At 35.0% G+C, this 24,414-nt stretch overlaps 1 protein-coding gene across 1 annotated transcript in view; it reads right to left on the bottom strand.

Annotated features, from left to right (window-relative positions):
* Window positions 1-24,414, bottom strand: part of WASL (WASP like actin nucleation promoting factor) — a 119,769-nt gene that overhangs the window by 19,331 nt on the left and 76,024 nt on the right. The window contains exons 6-8 of the mRNA XM_044679027.1: window positions 6,146-6,314; window positions 4,910-4,952; window positions 3,625-3,800 (exon numbers count right to left, since the gene is read on the bottom strand). Coding sequence (XP_044534962.1) covers window positions 3,625-3,800; window positions 4,910-4,952; window positions 6,146-6,314 — 388 coding nt within the window. The remainder of the gene's footprint in view (window positions 1-3,624; window positions 3,801-4,909; window positions 4,953-6,145; window positions 6,315-24,414) is intronic.

The following is a 24,414-nucleotide window of genomic DNA, read 5'->3' as shown; positions in this document are numbered from 1 at the left end:
TATATATATATATATATATATATAAAGAAAACACCTCTTTAATCATCTATTCACTTCTCAGATCTCCTCCCTCTTAAAGTTCTTATTTTTTGACAGGCAATGATCAAACTGCAACTTAGTAGCCCTAAGGCAGAGGTTCAAAACTTTTTGTGTGTGTGTCATATAACCTTTCTCAGAATAATGTTTTAAATGTATAAAATAAAATAAGCAGGAATATGAAGGGCACTAATTATAAAGAAATATAATTATTAACGTAAATATTAACATTTGCTGGTGCCAAATTAAGAATCCCTACTTAAAGGCTTTTAAGTATCTTGCCTGGAATTTGGCAATACTTAGCAATTTATTGTAGATTCCTTCTGCCCATATTACTCTCATGAACAAGTGAACCACCAAAAGTATGTGGTAGTTATCTGGTTTGACAAGTTCTTGGTCATATCTTGAATATATGACCCAAAGAAAGGAAAACTGCCTACTGTTAACATAAAGTTGGGAAAAGCTGTTTCAGTATTCCTCAACAGAGTCACTATTTTAAGGAAGGCAAAGTAGGGAAGAGCATGTGGAGTCAGGAAGAACTGGGTCTGAATTCTGCTTCAGATGCTTCTTACTTGTACATCAATCCACTTAACTTCTCTGATCTTCAGTTTTCTCACCTGTAAAAATCAGGATAATAACAGCCCCAAAACCTCCCTGAATGATCATAAGGATCTAGTAAGATGATATATATAAACCACTTTGTAAATCTTAAGGCATTAATAATAGTTATTCTTATTGTCATTACTGTCTCCTACACTGCCTGGATGTCCTCTCTCCTATCCCCATGTATGGGCCAACATGATTATTTCCTGGAGGAAATAAGAGTTGCTTTTTCTTTGGGCGTAGGTTGTTCCTCTAAAGCAGGGGTCAGCAACGTACAGCTCTCATGAAATTACATTTGAAAAAATGTGGTGTTTATGGCTGTCACAGCCAAAAAGGTTGCCAACCCCTGCTCTAAAGGAAGAGTTTCATATTTAGTTCTGAGTTCTGAGAGTTTGGCATTTCTTTAAAAAAAAAAAAAAGCTATAACTTGTATTAAAATCAATACTGGGTTTTGGTTCTAAGGCAGAAGAGTGGTAAGAGCTAGGCAATGGGGGGTTAAGTGACTTTCCGAGGGTCACACAGCTAGCAAGTGACTGAGGCCAAAACTGAACCCAGGACCTCCTGTCTCTGGGCCTGACTCTAAATCCACTGAACCGCTGCCCCCGCATTTGGCATTTCCCCCCATCTTCTCCTGTTGCATTTTTCTACCATCCATTAGCTTGACACAAGTCAGGATTCCCCTTCTTCTTCTTGAGGGCCCTTTCTTTCTCTGTTTTTATCTTGAAACTCATTTTCCATTTTACAAAAGAAACATTTCATTCTTTCTGAAGACCTGGAGAAGGTTTCTCTATCCTAGGAGTTTTTAACCTGAGGTTTGTGAACCAATTTTCTTTTAAAGTTGATAAATGTATTTCGATATACTTGGTTTCCTTTTAAATCCTATTTCTTATTTCATGTATTTAAAAACGTTATTCAGAGAAGGTATCTATATTCTTTACCACTGACAAAGGGGTCCATAACACAAAAATAGTTAAGAAACCCTGCTCTAGATATTCTAGGGGGGGAAGAAGAGCCTGTACTTTCAGTATATATTAGTTAGCTGTGTTGTGAGGGTTTATTTAGCAATTAATTTAGTAAGTGTTGAACCTATGTGGAAGGGATGGAGGATTCCAAGATGGAATGAAGGAGCAGGAAGTGGGCTTGTGCTCTGAGAGATTCCATTAGTGGTTGGACATAACTGTTGCTAACCCTGAGAGATCTCCGAGTTAGGGAAAAACTGCATCCAGATTCCCTGGGATCCTGAGAGGTGGAGGCTTTCAGCAAGTGGATAAGACCTGCAGAGCTGCACAAGTGGGGAAGTGGTTTGGGATCTGGTGGACAGCATTTCAAACTCACTCTCCCTACCTGAGTACCTTGGATCACCTGGTGGAGTTGGCTCTTGGCATCCTGTGACCATCCTTGGGTTACCATGAGACCCCAAAGCCACCCTCAGGCCCCTTGGCTGAGCTGACCTAACCTGGCTGGAACCAGGTTTGAAGGAGCTTTCCCCGTGACTTCAGTACTGCTTCCTTTGGGCCCTGCCTGGCTTAGGTCAATAGGATAGTGTAGTTAAGTCCTTCCCTGCCCCCTGTGGTTTGCCCTTAGGTTCCAAGTGTAGAATTCCCTATCCTATCCTTTATTTAATTACCCTTAATTAAGCTATATAAACTTTTACCTTTGCCTGCTGGTTCCATAGACCCTGGCCTAGGGTGAGCTGGGTGACCGTTGAGCCAACTGCCATTCCTGTGTCAGTTAAAACAGTGAACCCTGGTCTCCCTATCCTGGTTGGTCCTGTCTCTCCTTTAATTCAGTGTATGTACCCACAACCCATTTAGTTACATTTTAATAATAATAATTAACACCCCTGGTGCCTCACCTTTACAGCTGTTACCTGACTATGAAAGAAATACTCTACATACTCTCTGCAGACCACTACAAAATACCTTGATCTCTTCCATATTCATCAGATAAATTCCCCAGAGGAGGTGCTGTAACAAAATGTCTGTGGGAGTAGTCAACTCTAAAGTTGTCATTCTCCTCACATTAACACTGTTAGGTACAATCAACTTCATTTCACTTGCCTTTTTAATTTAGCTTTCTTTCTTTTTTTTTAAAATCCTCTTTCCTTTCTCCTTTAGTGTGAACTTCCCCAAAATGCTCTGGCTCTAAAACCACTACTTTTCAATTATTAGCATGGCCGGTGAAACTAGTATCTTGATAATACTAAGATACCAAAAACAGAGATAACAGGGTTAAAATCCACAAAAAATACAAAAATCTTATTTTTTAATCAATAGGCAGATTTTTCCTTTTAGAGAATTTTTAAAGACAAATAATCCTTTTCTTTGTCTTTTTCCCCTACCTGGTTAAAACAAAGAACACTGCAGAAACTAAAGCCAGATAAGTAGAAAGAATAAAGAAGCTAAACAGGCACATTTGAGTAAGAAACTATATAACTTAGAATTATCAATATTTATATATACTTTAGTTATAGAAAAAAGTTACTATTAAGAAAAACAGACATAAGAGAGTCTGAGTAAATCCCTGAGCTCTAAAAGATAGTTGGTTTTCTTTAAGTTCCTAAGTATGTATAACCAAAAAGGTTCCATGTTTAATTAAAACAAATTCTTCCATTAGGAAAATTAGCATCTAAAATTGTTTTCATTTTTACATTTCTGAAAGTTACTGATTAATCATTATTAAGTTACTGAAAAATTTTTAAGAATTCAGATTTATGGTAATTTGTATTTAAATATATGTAAAAACCAAAATTTTATTCTATAAAATAGCTAAAATGTCAACTCATGGATTTCCAATTTTAATTAAAACCAAAGAAGTAAGATCTCTCAGTATTTTTCATGGTGGGTGGCTACTTAATGAAATGTCATGCTTCATCCACTCTAATTTTGTGTATCTAATACAAAAGGTGGTTATTTTAGGAGAACACATGGGCAGTCCTTAATAATAATTACTCAAAAAATTCAACAGAGCAAACAGAAATTCTGCTAAGTTAAAAATAAAAAATTACCTTGCCTTCGTAGCTCATTTTTAACAGCTTCCACGCCTCCTGTTTTTTCAATGAAATCATATATAACTTTCGATGTTTCTTTGTCTTTAAGTTGTGCCTCTGAGATTCCACACATGTCAAAGAGATTCTTTAATTCTGGATCTAAGTTATTCAGCTATGAAAGATAAAACAAAGGTCAATTACAAAAGGTATTCCTCATTTATATATCTACATTCAAAATGTGAAACTTTAAAAAGCAGGATGAAATTTTATAAAGGACAGTTATACACTTATGGCACTTTATTGTTACTGGTTTACGGATTTAGAAATCCCCAATACTCTACTCTGTTACATCCTCAATTAGGATTAGTATGTAGCAAAACTATTACCTTAAAAAACTGAGCCAATTAAAAAAATTTTTATAAAAAAAAAACCAACAAAACAAAATATTTATATTCTCATTATCAGATTTAGCCATCTCCAAAATAACTTATTATCTGTGGTAATAGGCAACACAGAGTTTACCTTACTGAAATATAAGAAAACCTACAATCTTTTTAACCAGTAATTTCGGTATCACAGGTAACACAACCAAAAACAAAAACAAAAAACAAGGCCCCAAAACAAACAAATAAAAAAAAAAAACCCACATAGCCAAAAAAAGAAGCAAAAGGAGAAACACTGAGTTTGGATAATTCTCTCACCAACTAGCTAATCACCTTCAGAATATGAAAATTGGTTTATATTGGTCATTTAGTACACATTCCATGAAAATAGCAACCTATATACTAAAATAAATCTATATTATAGTCATACCAAGTGAAAAGCACCCTGGCCTAGGAATTCTTTGTGCTTCAGTCTCCTCACTTATAAAACTATGAAACTATAGTTTTAGAATAGGTATTAGAAGGAACCATCACAAAGTCTGCAATGTAATCAGTGATGTAGATTACAATTAATTCATGCCTATAGAGAAGAAATAATTTTCCTTCGTTGGTTTACTAAAAGTCTGGATTTTGCTGTACAATAGTGGTAGGCCTTAAGAATTATAGTATCATTTTTATTTTTGAGAAATGAAAACCATGTAAGATAGAAGCAGTTAATCAACATTTTATATCACATTCAGAAACAATAACTTTTCCTTTAACTAATTTAACTTATTTAAAATGGAAGGAGAAAACAAATTAAACAGACTAATCTCATTTTTTAAAAAAACCTAAATTCATGGCATAATGGTTCCAGAATATTTAGAACAAAAACTTTATGGCTTGAAAAGACACTTACATCAAAACCTGTATTAGGATCCCAACCAACATGTCCAATATGCCTAAAAGGTATGGGGAAATAGTAGAAAATGGGAAAAAAAATTACAAAGTTTACAAATTACAAATGCATGTTTTAAATGGAAAATAATACACATCTTGGATTTGTCCTATACTAACAGTTTTCAAACATTTATGGCATAGAACATCACAACCTAGTGAAAAGCACCCTGGCCTAGGAATTCTTTGTATTTCAGTCTCCTCATTTAAAAAACTATGAAACCAAAGAGTTAGAAGGGACCACACAAGGTCTGCAAATTCAGTCTCTACTCTGAGAACCAAACCCATGACTAACAGGCGCTGGAACTTTGAACTGCTTCATTTCCAACCTCAGCTTCATTCATCCATCCTTAGGCAATTCAGTGATAGGCCACTTCCTATCCTCTGCTTTACTTCCAGGAGGCCCATAACATTAATGCATAATACATGTAATTAATTTAGTCCAATTCAGCTCAAAACTCCTGAGCTCAAGATATCCATCAACCATATGAAAAGCAGGGAATTATAGGTGGCCTGATAAGTCTTAATTAAGGTAGGATAATGATGCTTTTCTTATCTATTTCATTGGGTTACTCTCAATTTTAGTGATGTAATTTATACAAATTACAAGATATTATTATTATTTTATATCCCACTCTAGCTTCTAAGGGCTATTATTATACTTTCTACCACATTTTACTTTTTGGTGGGAACAGGAAGAGTAGGATTTCAAATCTCCTATACCCTAATAAGCAAAATAAATTTTGCTTAAAATATTTCTCTAAAGAGAAAAATAAAATTCTGAAGAATAAAATGCAAGAATCTTAGGATCTCTAAATGGGTTGAAAGTCCTTAAAAACTAGGGGCAGCTGGGTAGCTCAGTGGAGTGAGAGTCAGGCCTAGAGACAGGAGGTCCTAGGTTCAAACCCGGCCACAGCCACTTCCCAGCTGTGTGACCCTGGGCAAGTCACTTGACCCCCATTGCCCACCCTTACCAATCTTCCACCTATGAGACAATACACCAAAGTACAAGGGTTTAAAAAAAAAAAAAAGAAGAAGAAGAAAGTCCTTAAAAACAAATAAAAATAAGTTGAAATGTCATTAAGAAGAATAACCCTTCTCAGATTGCTCCAAATCTCCTAAAATTTCAAACCAACATAAGCAGTAGCCAAATCAAACTGGTTCAAACTACCAAAAATACTAAAGATAATTTTCTTACTGAAAATTGCTTGGCGTTCCAATATCTGCTTTAGTCAATCTTTTCTTTTTTGTTTTTCCTTTTTTCTTTTCTTTGGTGTGAGAAATGTTGTTGACTTGTGGACCATAAAATCTATTTGTTGTGATTTCTGGATTTTTTATGTCAACAGTAGCCATTGGTAAATTTGGACCTGGAAAAGGAAGGGGAAAAGAAAAGGACATGAAAATAACTCAACTTCAGTGAAACATCAACTGTATCCAATCAGTGGAATGTTCTTAAATTTTAAATCAAATTTTTTTATATTTTTCTCTTGCCTTTAATAATGTTATTCAACAAATATTCTGTATTTAAAATAACACAAAAATGATATACCCACCCATGTGTGTATATATACAAGGTGTCCCAAGTCTTGATGTAGTTCTATGAAGTTTAAAGCTGCACTTAAAGCTTTTGTCATCTATATGTATAGGTATATATGTATATACATGTTTATATAGATACATAATGTGCAAACGTGTATCTTTACAATGTGTCATACAATTATATATATACATATATATACACACATAACACATATGTATGTACAAAGGAAATAAAAGAAATAAAATGCTAGTCCAATTTCAAAAAGTAAGTTTTTTTTGTCACTACTAAAATGGTCTGCAACAAGTACATTTCTAAGGACTGACCAAAAAAAAAAAAAAAGCAAGAGAATTTAATGATTACTTATTATCTAAAATATTAAAGACCATTACTAGATGACCCTAATGCCTTTCAGCTGGTGGGAATATTAAGAGATCCTCACACATAATTGAAATTGTGTCCTAGGGAGTATCTAAGTTTAAAAGGGCGCTTCTAATAATTTTTCGCATAACCATATCATAGGTTGATTGTTGAAGGGGACTAGAGTTCATCTAATCCAACTCCCTCATTGAACAAATGAGATAATTAAGGGCCAGAGAAGCTAAATGACCTGTCCAAGGCTACTTAGACAGCAAAAAACTAAGCCTCACGTGGATTATTTTAACAGCCTCACAACTGGTTACCTTGCTAATAGTCTTTCTCCTCTTCAATCCATTCTCAAAACAACTACCAAAATAAGCTGGCTAAAGCACAGATTGGATTATGTCATTCCCCTGCTCAAGAATCTTTGGTTACTCCCTATTTCAATAGGACAAAATTACAAACCTTCAAAGTCCTTAACAGGCTAGTTGCAGATTATGTTTCTAGACTCATTTCACACACTGCATATTATAGCCAAATTGTCTTACTCATTTCCTTTCGAATTTGTTATTTCATTTTCTGCCTCCATATTTTTATACAAGCTCTCCTGTGTATTTGTATATTCTCTCTTCACTATAACTTCCTAAAATCCTTAGCTTTTCATTGAAGAATGAAACCAGATATTCAGCATTTCCATATATCACCAACAAAGTCCTTCAAGAAAAAATAGTAAGTAGATACCCCATTTAAAGTAACCATAAGGGGCAGCTTGGTGGTTCAGTAGATTGAGAGCCAGCCTTGTGAGAAGAGGTCCTGGGTTCAAATTTGGCCCTCCCATATACTCCCTAACTGTGTGACCCATGGCAAGTCATTTAACTCCCACTGCCTAGCCCTTACTGTTCTTCTACCTTAGAATCAATACACACTATTGATTCTAAGACAGAAGATAAGGATTAAAAACAACAATAATAACAACAAAGACACAATAAAATACCTGGAAGTATACCTGCCAAAACAAATCCATGAACTACATGAACATACAAATAAAATCAGATTTAAATAACTGGAGAAATATTAATTGTTTATGAGTGGGCAGGACCAATTAATAAAAATGATAATTCTACTTAAACTAATCTACTTATTCAATGCCATGCTAATTAAATTACTAAGAAATTATATTATGGAACTAGAAAAAAACAAAATTTATTAAAAAAACAAAAGGTCAAGAATATAAAAGGAATTGGAACTATGCCATGCTATATATATATATATATATATAGTCAAATGATGCCTTCTCTAGTATGGGGTGTAGAGATAGGGAAACAATTCAGAATGTTAATGTCACAAAATTTTTTCTAAAAGATTGAACTAAGGTGCCTATTCCCAATGGAAAACTTTTCTGATCATCTCTTTAATTATTAGTGAACTCTCCCTTCTTGGCTTCTATGCATTATTATTATTATATTACCCCAAGTAGAATATATAAGCTCTTTGTGGATAGCTTCAATTCTACGAGGAGAGCAACCCCAGTGCCTGATATGTTACAGGAGTTTAAAAAATGCTTCCTTATTCTTGTGGTGTTAAGAGTATAAACAGAATCATAGACTGTAAGAACTAAAAAGAATTTTTAGCACTAGTCTTTAAGAACTAAAATCTAATTACATGTAGAGATGATCATTAAGGGAATAAAAGAACTCCAGAACATCCAGTCCAGCACATGAAAGCTATTATCATTACCCCTAACTATACTCAGAACCCAGATCCCTGAAATTCCTTTCTCTTATTACAATCTATTAATTATCCCTGTCTCCCTCTCTTCTGCTCTTTTTAAAAAATTGTTACCAATTGCTCTTAGAATACAAAATATCACTTCTATGGCAGAAGAGTGGAAAGAGCTAGGTAATTGGGGTTAAGTGACTTGTCCAGATCACACAGCTGCCCCATGTCTTTCTAAACCTTTTTCTCCCTCATTGACCTCTAATCCCTCCAACTCCATCCCTCTCCAGTCTCCCAATTTATCATTTCTCACTTTTCTACCTTAAAAGTCTTTATTATTGACCAGGTAAAAAACACATGACTCTTTCCTTGCCTCAATCATTCTTTCTTTACCTTCAAATGTTACTTATCCACTGGTGTCTTTAATGCTGCCTATAAACATGCTCTCCCCATTCTTCTCCCCTTTCTCACTGGACTCTGCCAGCTTAAGGTATCATCTTGTATTCCTTCCTCCTTTTATGAATTCTTAGAAAGAGACATCTATACCTGTTGCCTCTATCTCCTCATTTCAATACCTTTGGAACATGGCTTCTGCCAGCTATTCCCCCCCCTCAAATGACCAATGACCTCACAAATATAATCCAATGGCCTTTTCTTAGTCATTATTATTTCTGACCTCTCTGCAACCACTGACAAGCTCTATCTGTTCCTCTTGGATACGTTCCTCTCTTGGCTTGTGAAAGTATTCTGTTTTCTCTTTGTTCTTCTAACTGTATGACTGTTCCTTATCAATTTCCTTTACTAGATCATTAATCTTTTTGTGATCCACATCTTTTCCATCTATTTGCTTTTCTTCCCTTACACACCTCTCTACCCTAACTCAGTTTCTCATGGTCTTTCCTCTGTATTATTATAACCTATCTGGTCTCCACTCTCTAAAGTACACTCCACACAACTGACAAACTGATATTCTTAAAAAAAAAGGATCAGATTGTGTGACTCTCTTGCACAAAAAATATCTTCAGTGGCTCTGGATCACAATTAAGATAAAACATAAAATGCACAGCATAGCATTCAAAGTCTTGCCCAAGCTGGCTCCTACCTATCTCTCCAGTTTAATTTAAAGTAATTTCCTTTAAAAGCACAAGGTTCCAGTTAAACTGGAATACTAGGTAGGCCTTGTGTACTCCTGCACATGAGGCATTCCATCTGCTTCTGTGTTATAAAGCTGGGTCCCCCATGTCTGGAGCACACTACTCCCTCATCTCTGCCTCTCAGAATTCCTTGCTTCCTTCAGAGTTTAGCTCTGGTGCCCTCACCTAACCTGGAGGCTTCTCCTGTCTCTCCAAGAATTACTTTGCATTTGTTTTGTCTATACTTGTTGAACGGAATCTCTGTGTTCATATATGGACAGAGAATATATAGGAGAGAGTGAAAATTATAGGAGAGAGTGAAAAAAGTAATATGTTTTATACGATAGCACATATATAAACAAATTGATTATTATTTCAGGGAGAAAGCAAAAGGAAGGAGAGAACTGTATTTTATTTTGTTCAAACCATAAATAATATAAAGTATTAAAAAAAAAAAAGGATGAGATAAAATATCACTGTACTTAGCATGCTACTCAAAAATACTGTATGTTAAAGAATAATAAAGGACAGGCAGTAATTATTTTCCTTAAAATTAAACCTGAGGGGGCAGCTGGGTAGCTCAGTGGATTGAGAGCCAGGCCTGGAGACGGGAGAGGTCCTAGGTTCAAATCTGGCCTTGGACACTTCCCAGCCATGTGACCCTGGGCAAGTCACTTGACCCCCATTGCCTAGCCAAGATGGAAGGTAAGGGTTTAAAAAATTAAATTAAATTAAATTAAACCTGAGAAAATTAAGCGTACCTTCTTATTTAGAATTTATAATTCCATAAGGAATAAAAAAATATAGAAAACTATTCTTATTATTTTCTTCCCAAACCACCATGTCAAGTAAGATTTTTCCTGTTGTACATGCCCTTCGCTCATTAAGAGTATGTAGTTCAGAAGGCTCATATAAATCATCATTAGGAAGTATCTGACACTACAAAGGTTTCGAGCATTCAAAGATACTAACACTGACAGAATCTTCTCAGGAAGCACCAATAAATGTTGTTTAAAACGTTTCAAAATAAGTCATGAAAATGTTCCAGATATTAAAATTACCATTCAGATGTTTAGGAACATAAAGTTACATGGAACCTTTCAATCTCAAAAATAGTTCAAACAAACTGCAATACATGCTCCTTAGAGAATTTAAAATAACCAAAAAAATCCTTTTATTCAAAATTTAATTGTAATTATTATAATGAGAGAGTTGAATTTGATTAAAAACACTATATTAGAGTAGGAAACAAATCCCATCCCCAAAATACAGATTAATGCATTTTATGTAACCACTAAATACTAATGTAACACAAATCCTTTAATTCTGCTAGAAATCTAAAATTCACTTATTGTTATCATTCTAAATAAAATTGTTTTTTAAAATGGTCTTATACATAAGTTCCACATGAATAAAGAGCAGAATGAGTAGTATTAATTTTTAAATGTAATAATACATTATATGGAGCAAAAATTCTAGTTAAAGCCAGTTTTATATGGAAAGGTAAAAGCTAAAGTTTTTTTAAATTATTAATGAAAATTAAATATTCCACCTAAAATCCTTTAATAATAAACTACAAGATAAATTGATACCATAAATAACTTTATTTTTTTTAGATAAAAAGTCTGTTACTCAATAAAGCCAAAGAGAATAGTAATAATCATTTCACTGATATTTGTCAGTAATCATTATCATACCTCACATGGGGAATTTGGAATCCTCTTCAAAATTATTAAATTGGCAGTGCTATGGCATCAGAGAAGTAGCAAACTTCTTATCTTTAGGCTTAATAGAGTGGGGGAAGTCTTGAAGAGAAGTTTCAAACCCTCCAAATGGGCTTGGACTTCTGCTAAGTGAGATCAAGCCCCAATAGCACCTGGGTGTGCACATTAATATAACTGACTAGGCTAGGAGGAGGTTCCTGATTAAATGGACCATCTGTGCTACAGAAATGATTCCATTTCAGCAGATTTCAATCAGAGTATATATAAGTAACTGCTACTGGTACTCCTGATTCTTTATAGGACAGTGTCTATCAGACACAGACACTACTTTACTTTACCTCAGAAGCTCACTCCACCCCTGGATGATTTCTCCCATTGAAATGCCTACACCCATGGGTCCTCTCCACTCTCCTTCTGATTAGATGGTTCCTACTAGAACCACTATTTTAAGGATGTGGTCCAGGAAAACTTGGTTCCTAAGTGATATACCTGACACTATCACATCTATTCCCCACCTTCATCCTTTTCCTCTCTCCTTTTCAGGTCTTTACTATGTGTTGCCTTCCTCCATTAAAATGCCAGCTCCTTGAAGATAACATTGATTATTCTTTCTGTTTGTATTCATATTCTCAGGGCTTAGGATAATGCCTGTCACAAAGTACTGTACAAAAGCTTCTTCACTTGACAACCTAAAATAATAAAAAAATAATAATAAAACTGAGTATTTAAAACCGAGGTAGCTTTATGATAAGGGTAAATGAAGAAGGGCAGAAAAGGAGAATGAATGTAAAGAAAGTACTGATCCAATTAAAATTCAAGTTATAGAATTCTGAGTATTTTAAACAGGCTGTTCTCTGGATACCATAACTAAAAAATTAGATTCTTTAAGCTATTAATATTACAGAGCCAACAGGTCTGTAATCCACACACCCAGATGAACTCTCCTAACATTCCCCTCCCAATGACTTTAAAATAGGAGTGGCAAAAGTAACAAAAGACATTTTCCCATCCTAATAAAATTTAAGAGGTCATCAGGAAAATTCTTATGAGAGGAATGAAGATCTGTCCAGGGCCCACACTTGTAGCAATAATAGTGGCTTTGGAAACTCTCAGCCTAAAAATATCGTGGGTCAGTTTCAGGGTGGAGAGCAGTGCTGGTGGTGGGTCATAAAGAAGCAAGGGCCCAGTCACAATTCCAAAGGAAAGAGGAGAGATAGCACTTGTGGCCAGAAGGAACCAAAGGCCCTTTTTGGGTAAAGTCCAGGAGAGCAATGTCCATACTTCTCCCATCTCTAAAGCTCCCAAAACTTACAGACTCCCAGAACTTGCTCAGAAAAGAGAAGCATTGAAAGAAAGAAAGCAGTTTGGTAATCGAGGTACAAAAAAATACTGAAGAAAATAATACCTTAAAAAAATACAGAATTGGCATAATGATAAAAGAAACTCAAAAATTCACAGAAGAGAAGAAAGAACTCTTAGAACTGGTCAAATGGAAAAGCAAATACAAAAGCTAAATGAAGAAAATAATCCCTTCAAAATTAGAATTTGACAACTAGAAGCTAATGATTGCATAAAACAAAATCAAAGGAATGAAAAAAAGGAAGAAAATGTGAAATATCTGAGAAAAACAACTAAATTGGAATATAGACTGAGAAGACATAATTTAAGAATTATTAAACTACAAGAAAGCTAATATTAAAAAAAGAGCTTATACTCTGGTTTCTCTCTAAAGATTGCATAACATTTTCACCTTTTCAAAAAATAAAATAGAGCACGAGCAAGAGGGTCTAGACATCATATTTCAAGAAATTACAACAGAAAACTGCTCTGGTATATTAGATGTAGAGATACTTAAAAGAGATATGGAAAGAATCCACCAATCACCTCCTGAAACAAATCTCAAAATGAAAACTCCCAAGAATACTATAGTCACATCTCAGAGTGACTAGGTTAAAGAGAAAATACTTCAAGCAGTCAAAAAGAAACAATTCAGATATCATGGGAGCCACAGTAAGAATCACGTAAGATTTAATGGTTTCCATGTAAAAGTAGCAAAGGACTTGGAATATGATATACCACAAGGCAAAGGAGTTAGGATTACAACCAAAAACGACTTACCCGACAAAACTGAGCATAATCTATCAGGGGAAAAAATGGATATGTAATGAAATAGAGTACTTTTGTGCATTCCTGATGAAAAGGACCAGAGCTGAATAGAAAATATAAAACTCAAAGAGAAGACTCAAGACAAGCATAAAAAGATAACTATGAAAAAGTAATCACAGGGGCCTCAATAAAGTTAAACAATTTACATTCCTATATGAGAAAACAGTCCACATAACTCCTAATAACCATGATTATAAGGGCAGTTAAAAGGCATTTTCATAGACAGAGAGGCAAAGGTATGAGTCAATTATATTGAAATGATCTGACCACAAAATAAAAGGATGAGAAAGAAGGATGCATTGGGAGAAGGTGGAAGGGAAAGGTAGAACAAAGAAAATCTTCTCACTTAAAAGAGGAGTACAAAGAAGAGCTTTTACAGAGGAAAGTGGTAGGGAGGGGTTAGAGAGCAATGCTTGAACCTCATTCTCATCAGGATTTATTCAAAGGTATATATACGCATACGCTTGTTGTTCATGCAAATTTAATTTACTGAACTGAGAAACGGAAGAACAAGAGGTCAAGTCAGGGTGAAGGGAAGGCTGATTAAGGGGAGCTATACTTATAAGCAAAAATACTTTTGAGGAGAGAAAGGATAGAATGAGAAAGGAAGAAAACAGAAGATAATGGGAGGGAGGGAAAACAGAGTGAGTAATCATGACTGTGAATGGAAATGGGATGGGCTCACCCAAAAAATAGGAGTAGAGAGCAGAATGGATTAGAAACCAGAATCCAATAATATGATGTTTACAAGAGATACAGTAAAACACAAAAACACAGAGGTAAAATAAAGGGTCTGTAAAGATAAAAAGGGAGCTGTAAAATTAAAGGGGCGAAAAGTATGCCAATACAGGTTCAAAACTGTTTAGATACTTTTGATAGATGTAATCAAAAGTATCTTCAGTGACAAAGTGAAGTGAAGTGAAGTTCATAAATGAGCTTCTCTTCAGGGCCAGGTAGGAGGACACTAAAGAGACTTGTTATGAAAAACAAAATATTTATTACACTAATCCTTCCTGATCTGATTAACCCAAATTTTTACTATTCTAAATAAAACTACCACTAGTATCCTTATAATTCTTAATTTTGCCTCTTAGTTATAAAAATAACAAAAGCTAGCTGATTGAGTCTCAACAAGAATCAAGTTAGCACTCTGAGTTTTAACAGATTCCAAACCAAAGACCAGGATTTTCTTTTGTCTTCTGAGAATTAAATCAATCTATAAAAACCACGATAGTCAATAGTGTTTCCCAAGTTGGAAAAAGAAAACACTAATCTCCTTCAGGTCTTTTCCCTCAGACAGAGAGAGGCAAAGATGTTTCCTCCTCTAGCCCTGGTGTGACTCTGCCAACTGCCAGAGACCAACTGTCCCTGCCACACCCAGAAAGAATAACTGCCACAGAAAAACAGTTTCAACTGTCAACATTTGAAATTGACACACTGTCTCAGCTCTGCTTCAAACTCCAATTCTTTCTCAAGCCAGCTTCTCTACTTCTTATCTTTAAACTGATAAAACAATACTTATTTTCTAATATCATCCTTATAGTTTCCCCCCTTTGAGCATATGGAGAGATTAAAAAAAACTCTCCTGTATGCTCACTATTCTATGTTTCTAAAGCTACACCTATTATTATTATATTTCCCCCCAAAATAATCTTATTATTATGATTATCTTATCCTATTCTTATTGCTATGCCTTATCTATACTAACCTGTACTAGGCATATAAATCAAAAGAAAAGAAAATTTCAATTAAAACAATCAATGAAAACATACCTACATAAATGCAAGTGCAAAACATACAATTACAGAAATTCAAAAAGCAAAATACAAAATGCAAACTTTTGAAACAATAAAATAGTTACAAAAAAACAATTTAACTTATGTTTTACAAAAAACTAAAGTCTATCTAAAATAACTATGCAAAACTCATGCAAACTCTATCCTATGAATTCTATTTGAATAATTCAAATGAAACTCTTTAATATGCTAAGACCTTATCCTATAACAATACAGAAAACCAAAAACTAACTACATTAAAACTCAAAATCGACTTGCTATACTAATAAAATCAAAACCTTGTAACAATTTAACTATACATATCTATATAAATATACAGATCTGTACAATTTCTATACCTATGTATATGTTGTTTACAAATTATATTGTAGACTATGTACATAGTATTTATAAACTATTACATGCTGTAGGAGGAAAATAAACTCCCCCCTTAAGATACTCTAAGAAAACCTTAAAGATTTTCTTTAGAAAGATATGTATGTTCTCTTGATGTTATCTCCTAGTCTTTCTGTGAGATAAGATCTTATTAATTTAATATGTACAATTGTTATTATTTTCCCAAGGTGATTTATCTGTATTTATTTATATGAATACTTATCACCTAGTTATGATGTTGCAGAGTTTGTGAAAAATGTGTTCTATATGTGTATGCTATTTTGTAGTGAATACTTAACCAAATCTTCAGTCACCTCCTCTGCTATTGTCTTCTGTCTTTGTATTGTTACTATGTAGTGTTTGTTTGCAACTATAGTAAAAGTGTGTAATGTTAGAATGGCACAAAAATCTTATAGTTCGTGCCCATAATCAGTCTGTATTCCTCTTCTCTGTGTTGATTTTTTTTCTGCAATATCTTTGTTACAGTTCAATTGTCCTTTCCGTTATCATGTTCCGTTTCTTCTATATTGTCTTCTTTGTCTCAATCTTGATTTGGCTCTATTTTATTCTTCTTCTTGAATCATTTCTTCTTCTGATTTGTTTGCCTGCAGCCCTGTTGTCTGATGTAATCTCTTCTGCTGCTGTTGCTTTTTTCACATGCGAGCAATGTAGCCACTATTCTTTCACTAATACATGATAGCTGATGGTGTTGTCAAAATAACGTAGAAAAGCTCTACCCATAATGGTAGTTCTATTAAAGTTTTTTATGTAAACTAAATCTTCAAGTTTTATCGTATGATGGTGCTTAATCTAATGGACCCCGTTGAGTTAAAATTCCCATTTCTTGTAATTCTCTAATCCTATTTTGTAATTCTGTGATGTATTCAGCAAATGCAAGAACTCCTTCAAGCATAGATACATAAACTGTCTTAAGACTTTTTGCCCGCAATGGTGAATGTCCAAATAACATTTCATATGGTGAGATATCTAGTGTACAGATAGAACAGTGCTAGAGGCAAAATTTCTGGCCACTTCAAATGAGTTTCTGTGCATAATTTCCCAACCATGCTTTTGATTTCTTTGTTTAGTCTCTCCACCTGACCAGAACTTTATAAGTGATATGGGACATGAAATTTTAGCACGATACCCAGATTCTCATAAACTTGTTTTAGAGTCGAATATGTAAAATGGCTCCCTTTGTCAGAATCTACTCTCAGTAGTGTAACATATCTCTTTCCACAAGATTTTGGCTACAAAGCTTGATGTGTTTTTATTAGATGGAAAAGCTTTTGACCATCTAGTTAGTTGGTCCACTATCACTAAACAAAATTTATATTGTCCCAATTTGGGTATATTGATGTAATCTATTTGCAAATGCTCAAATGGTATGTGAGCTAGTGGATGACCACCAAAAGTTTTTTGCTTAAATATACTGTGACTATATTGTGCACACAAAGAGCAAGCTGAGCAGATCTTATTTGCCACAGTGCTAATTCCCAGAGCTATACAAGTTCTTTTAATGGTATCAATTAATGCTTGTGTCCCAAAATGGCCCTTTTTGTGTATTGTTTGGCAGATGTAAGAGTAAAATGTTTTTGGAAGAATTGGTTTTCCCACTGAAGCTATCCAAATCTCATTTTATTTTCTAGCTCCAAAATTTTGCTTCTACTTCTGAACCTCTTTGTCATTTTATGTTTTTTTTTTCTAGATCTTTGGTATCTATCACAGATATATTCATAATGCAAGCTGGAACATTTTTTTACAGAAAATAATCACGTCCAATGAGATTGGAAGGGTACCCAGGGATCAATAGGAATGTGTGGTCAATACTAAAGGGTCTGAGGTTTATGATTTTTGTTTAGTTTTGGTACCCTTTGGATTTCCCCTGTAGTGCCTTTGACTTGAACAGTGCCTATGATTTTACTTTCTCTTGGAGGCGTTTTGAGAAAATCCTGGTAGCCCTTGTGTCAATTAATGCTAAATATATTTCATTCCCAACCTTGATTGTCATGTGTGGTTATTTCATTATCTTACTGGACTGGGACCAGTGGATTGATGTTGACAATGGCATCACAGTCCTTCCCTTGTGCTATATCCAGCCCAGTCTATTTCCCTCCAAAGTTGCTTGTTTCATCTTTGAAATTCACTTCTCCTTGCTCTTTTTCATTCAGTAGTGATTGTGTTGTTGTGACTGTTATCTTCAGTAATATTATTGATTGGTACATGTGTATCATGAAAGATGTTGTTATAGCCAGATGTGGTACCTATGGATTCTGTTTCTATTATTGGATTTGGGTAAGGAAAAGATTTTTTTATGTTCTTAATCATTTCTGTTTGATCTTCATTTTTTACTCAAGAAAAACTTATCTCTGATTAAAGCTTTCATTGCAAGACTTCTTTGTCTCTACTTTTTGCATTAGCTGGCTTGAATGTAGATACAGTTTGTTATGTATTTCTGTTTTCCTTTTCATTCTCCCCATACTTTTGTGTAAGTTTGTTCATTTGCTTGCTTTTGAAGGTTCTTTAATCTATTTGATCTTTCTTCATACATTTCTGTGTGTTTGGAAATTGCAAGAATTGGTACTTTTGGTACAGCAAATCCTTGGGAACTGTTGCAGGGTTAAATTCTCTGCAGTTTGGATTTTTTAATACTTTGTTGCCTTTTGCATTAACAAGCCTCCCCCACTCCTAAGTTCAAATTAGCTTTTTAAAATTTTTGTAAATTTCTTTTTTTTTTTTTAAACCCTTAACTTCTGTGTATTGGCTCCTAGGTGGAAGAGTGGTAAAGGTAGGCAATGGGAGTCAAGTGACATGCCCAGGGTCACACAGCTGGGAAGTGTCTGAGGCCAGATTTGAACCTAGGACCTCCCGTCTCTAGGCCTGACTCTCAATCCACTGAGCGACCCAGCTGCCCTTCAAATTAGCTTTTGCCCATTAAGATGGAGTCAGGTAATGTCTGCCCCTCAGCCCCAAGATCAGTCTTCTTCCCCTCCAAGCAACACCCCAAGCTACTTCTAAAAACTAATAACGATTTATTGTAAAGTCAAGGGAATTCAAAGATATTTGGGTAATGGATATTGGTAGAATATGGGGAAGGGGGAATTGGGATAACTTCTCTATCACCTATGAACCCCCTAACAAGAGAGCAGTTCTGGTTTCTTCTGTAGCTTGAACTTAGAAACTGATTCTCTCTAACCTAACAATATTCTAACTAACAAACAGGGGGATATTTGAAAGGAAGGAGTACAAGCAGGATCAAGAATAGGTTCCCCTACGCCTGCTCCCAAATGGAGTCCTGGCACTATGGCTAACTGAAGCACGAGTATCACAGATTCCTCCTGGTTGGCAATGAAGGTCTGTAGAATGAGTAATTTCAGGTTTGGAAAAGTTAACTTCTCCCAGATCCTCCTGGCCACCGTTCTTCACCAACCCCCTCTCCCACCGAGCACCAACCCAAGTCTTCTCGGGAGGCTGTTTTTTTTTGACAGTTAGGACCTTCAGAATTCTCCTCCAAACTCCTCTTCTTACTGGCCCCTCCCAAACATAATTCTCTCAGAATTCCATGGGGTCAGCTTCCAGTTCCCTTCCAAGATCAGTGCTTAGTGATCTTTGATTTACCCCAATTCCCCACTTACAGGGGTGAAGGATGGGGTATATGTGTGTGTGTGTGTGTGTGTGTGTGTGTGTGTGTGTGTGTGTGTGTGTGTGTGTGTGTGTGTTTGTGATGAATCATGTAACCATGGAAAAATATTTTAAAGAAAAAGAAAAAATGCTATTAATTATTACCGATTAGAGAAAGTCAAATTAAAACAACTCTGAGGTACAACCTTATACTTATCAGAAATGACAAATGCTAGAGAGCATTAGGAAAAAATTTATATATTAATGAGTAGTGAATTGGTCCAACTACTCTAGAAAACAATTTGGGACTATGCCTACAGGGCACATACAGTATATCCTTTGACCATATAATACCACTAATAGCTCTCTATTTCTAAGTGCAAAATATTTATAACAACTACTTTTTTATCCTGGTGCAATCAGAAATCAAGGAGATACTTAACAACTGTAGAATGGCTGAAAAAGTGGCATATGACTGTGATGGAGTACTAGTGTACTATAAGAAATGATGAGGGAGTGGTAAGGTTTTCAAAAACCTGATAAGACCTATATGCAAAAGAAAAACCAAGAGATCACTGTGATAGCTCTTCTAATCAATATAATATCGAAGACAACTCTAAAGTCTCATAATGAAAACTGTTTTCCATCTCTAGAGAAAACTTAATGAATTCTGAGACCAAATTGATATATAATTTTAAAAAAATGTCTTGTTCCCCCCAATATGGCTGACATGAAAATATGTCTTGCATGGCTTTATATGCATAATTGATATCATATTTCTTGTTTTATCAGGTATAGGATGGTCTGAGAGGGAGAGAATTTAGAACTCAAGATCTAAAAAAAAAGAGACTATTAAAATTAATTAAACTGGTGTTTTTTTTTTTTTAAATCATTGCTCTCATTGAAAAAATTGTTTTAATTTGTGTCCTTTTATCAGGCTCTCACATCTTCAACTCCAATTCCTAAGGTATCTTATTAAAATGAGTTCCTTAAATGAGTGTTATCAAAAAATGCCTTTTTTGGTATAACGGTCATCAAGTTTCCTCAAACAAAATTTGCTTTTGAAGATTTTCTCCAACATTATAATGTGGTATTATTATTGCATTTTATAATGTGTTATATATTATGTTGCATTTTATAATGTGAATATATTTTTATTTAGTGGTAAATCCTTCAGATATTTCTATGTTAATGATTTTTACCAACAATAAGATACTACTAATTACTCTTTACTAACTGTTGTGTATTTTTTATAGAATTTAATTAAAAAGAGCCAAATTGTCAAAGAAGCAGGAAGAAGTACAGTGAGCACCCTTCTACTCTATACAATTCCTCCACAAAGAGCTGGAAAATGTACTAGACCAAATTCTGATTGGAGATCCAAAGTAAAATCATAGGAAATCATTCTAGCAGCCTAGTTTGACAACAGGAAACAGATCTGTAGACCAGGAGAATAAAGTCTGGCCAGAAGCATGCTGCCTACAAGATGTCCTAGATCCAGCAAAGAGGGGCAAAAATGTATGTAGGGTGCAAGAACAAGCAGGAATGGCTGTCACTCACTACCTAGTTCTGGTTCCCAGATTCAGGACAGAATGCCTAGGAAAGACCTGCACTTAGGGATTTGCATTCCATTGTAAGGAACATTTGGGGGTCCTAGACTGTGTACTGAGCAAGGAATGAGTTTAGAAGAAAGCAGCAGGTATATGTCTCAGACCCTAGGAAGTGGAAAAGGGTCTCAGAACTAACTCCCAGGCCAATATGAAACCTGCAGAGGAATAACCAGGGCAGCAATCCCAGACCAAAGGGAAGTTATAGTTCTTTCATCTTCAACCAACAGATCTTTCCAGTCGGCTGGTAATGTCTGAGTGTAGCAGAAGTTTATATTGGAAATCCATTAGGGGCAAGTCCAGAAGACCTTTTGCTCAGACCCAAACTCAGATCAGGAGCTTTCAGAACTTAGGCAGGGGGAAGGACAATCAGACTTTGCTCTGGATCAAACCACTCTGGGAGTGCTGAAACTTTGCAGGTCTGTGTTCCTGAGATCCTGAATAACATAACACTCAATACCCATAAGAAATCAGTAGTAGGACCCAAGAGGACAAAAGTTCACTCTAGATATTCCCTCTAGCAAAAATGCTAATTTAACATAAATTCCTAACTTAGGAAGGAGGCCAACAGAATGAACAAATAAAAACAAACAAATAAATAAATAATTTCACCATAAAAGTTATTATGGGGACAAAAACACCCAGGATAAAAACCAAGAAGAAAAGAATGGCTCTGGAACATTTGCCTGAAAACCTCAAAGAAATACACAGCATGGGTACAAGTTCACCCAAAGTTCCTAGAATAGACAAGAGTTCAAAAGAGGATATAAAACATGAAATGCGTGTTTTTTAGGAAAATCATCCAAAAGAAATGAGCATTTCAAGTTAAAATTGGAAATAGAATCAACAACTTGTTACATGATTGTATCCAAGAAACAATCTCCCCAAAAGAAAATGAAGTTAATAGAAGTTGATTATTCCATGAAACATCCAGAAATACAAAAAGGAAAGTCAAAAGACTGAAGAAACAAAAGAAAATGAAAGAAATTTTGTTGCATAAGCAAGTGACCTAGAAAACAGAACAAGATGACATAATTTAAGAATTATTGGACTACCTGAAAGCCTTGATCACATTTTAATAAACTGTGAAAGAAAGACTGCCCAAATCCCCAAGAAAAAGAAAAGTAAAAATAGAAAGCCTCTACTGGTCACATCATTTAAAACATCAACAACAACCTAATTCCAAATGAAGACTTCAGGAGTATTATAGCCAAAATCTATGGTGGCTTTTAAATCTTATGTGATCCCCAAATGGGGTGCCTTGGTATTGGATTCTTTTTGTCTCATCACTTGTAGTATTTTTCTTTGAAAATAGGTATCAAGTGATAACAGCTGTAAAACCCAGTGGAATTGCTTGTCAGCTCTAGGAGGGGAGAGGGGGAAAAAATAATTAATTGTGTAAACATGGAAAAATATTTTAAAAAATAAACAGCCTCTGCCCTCATGGAATTTGCAATCTAATAGGAAACAATAGGTAAACAAATATATACAAAGCAAGCTATGTACAGGATAAATAAGAGAGAGAAGGCACTAGAATTAAGAGAGGTTAAAGGTAAAGAAGGCTCCCAGTAAAAATGAGATTTTAGCTGGAACTTAACGGAAGCCAGAGATGTCAGTAAAGGAGAGAAAGCACTCCAGACATGGAGGACAAGCCAGGTAAAATGCCTAAAGCTGAGTGTTAGTTGAGAAACAGGCAGGAGACCAGTGTCACTTGATCAAGATCTATGTACTAGGAGGAAAAGCAGGAGGGGGCTAGGTTATGAAGGGCTCAGAATGTCAAACAGAGCATTTTGTATTTCTTCCTGGAGACAATAGTGAATTAATGTAGTTGGGTGTGTGTGGTACAGTTATACCTGTTCTTTAGGAAAGTCACTTTTTAATGACTGAATGGAGGATAAACTGGATTGAGGAGATTTGAGGCAGACAGACTCACCAACAGACTATTGAAATAATCCAGACATGCATTGATGAGTGCCTGCACCAGAGTGATAGTAGCATCAGAAGAGAGAAGGTAGAATCTTTGAAATGTTGCAAAAGTGAAATTGGAAGGCTTTGTAAACAGACTGGAAATAGGAAGATGAAGATGAGAGATAGTGAGAATTTGAGGATGATACATAGGTTGTGAGCTTGAGGGACTAGGAGGATGCTATTGCCCTCTATAGTAAGAGGTAAGTGGGTGAAATAATGAGGTCTGTTTTGGACATGTTAAATTTGAAATGTCTAATGGACAATGAGTTAAAGATATCTGAAGGGATTAGAAATCAGCAGAGAATGGGGCAGAATAGCTAGATGAGTCATTAGAATAAACATACTAATTAAATCCATAGAAGATGATTAGAATACTAAATTATATTGGGGAAAAAAGAAAGAGGCCCCAAGACAGAACCCTGCAGGACACAATACGGTCAAATGGCATAATTTGGAAGAATATCCAGCAAAGAAGACAGAGAAGGAAGTCATATAGGTAGGAAGAAAATCAATAGATAACTTTCTCCAGCAGGAGATGTAGGACACAAGGCCAGATATAATATAGACATAAGAGTCAAGAGAAACACAAGCATAAGGAGCTTTAAAAGGGTAAGATGCTTTTATTCAAATATAAAGAAATGAAAAAGGTGTCCCTGAGAACCCAGTTATTATCAGGAATCACAGAGAATTTTAGACAATCTTGGGTGGCTTTATGTTTTTATAATCTTAAAAGAAGAAAAAGGAATGCACTAGGAAGGGAATGGAAGAAAGGTTATGGAAAATTATCTCACATAATTGAGATACTTAGGTAGAAAACTATACAAACAAAAGGAGGAATGGGTGAGGACAGAATGAACATTTGAACCTGTCTCATCTAAACTGATCAAAGGAAGAAAGAACATACACACACAGAAACATGTAATTCAATACAGAAATATATATATTTCACTCAATGAGGAAAGGAGGGAACGCATTGAAGGAAGGGGGTAGTGGAATTTGAGGGAAAGTAGATTAAGTGAGGATCAATCTCAAGCCATGTAACTGCTAAGGCATAAATATATTGAAAGTAGTTCTTTCTGTGTTAGCAAAGAATTGGAAACCAGAAACTTATAGGCAGTCTGTCCAATGGGGAATAGTTGAGCAAGTTATGCTATATAACAGAATACTATTATGATATATGTTTCTAACTGGAGTTACTAATAGGAGTTTTGCTTTTCTTTCTCAATTAAGGGAAAGAGGTGGTTGGGGGAGAGGGGAGAGTAGATTTTTGCTTAATTTAAAAAATGTAATTTAAAAAAATTAAAAATGGAACTTTATGTAGATTCTATCAGTATCCCTTTAAAAACTCTCTTTATAAAGTGTTAAGATGATATTTGCAAGGAAACAATAGTTCTCCCAGGGAAAAAATGTAAACTCTACCTACTGTTCTAAATATAAAAGCTGTATCACAAACATTATTTTTGT

The sequence above is a fragment of the Gracilinanus agilis genome, chromosome 5, assembly GCF_016433145.1.
Source record: "Gracilinanus agilis isolate LMUSP501 chromosome 5, AgileGrace, whole genome shotgun sequence".
Lineage (NCBI taxonomy): Eukaryota > Metazoa > Chordata > Mammalia > Didelphimorphia > Didelphidae > Gracilinanus > Gracilinanus agilis.
Note: the sequence above shows the minus strand (reverse complement) of the source record. Positions and strands in the feature narration are given on the sequence as shown.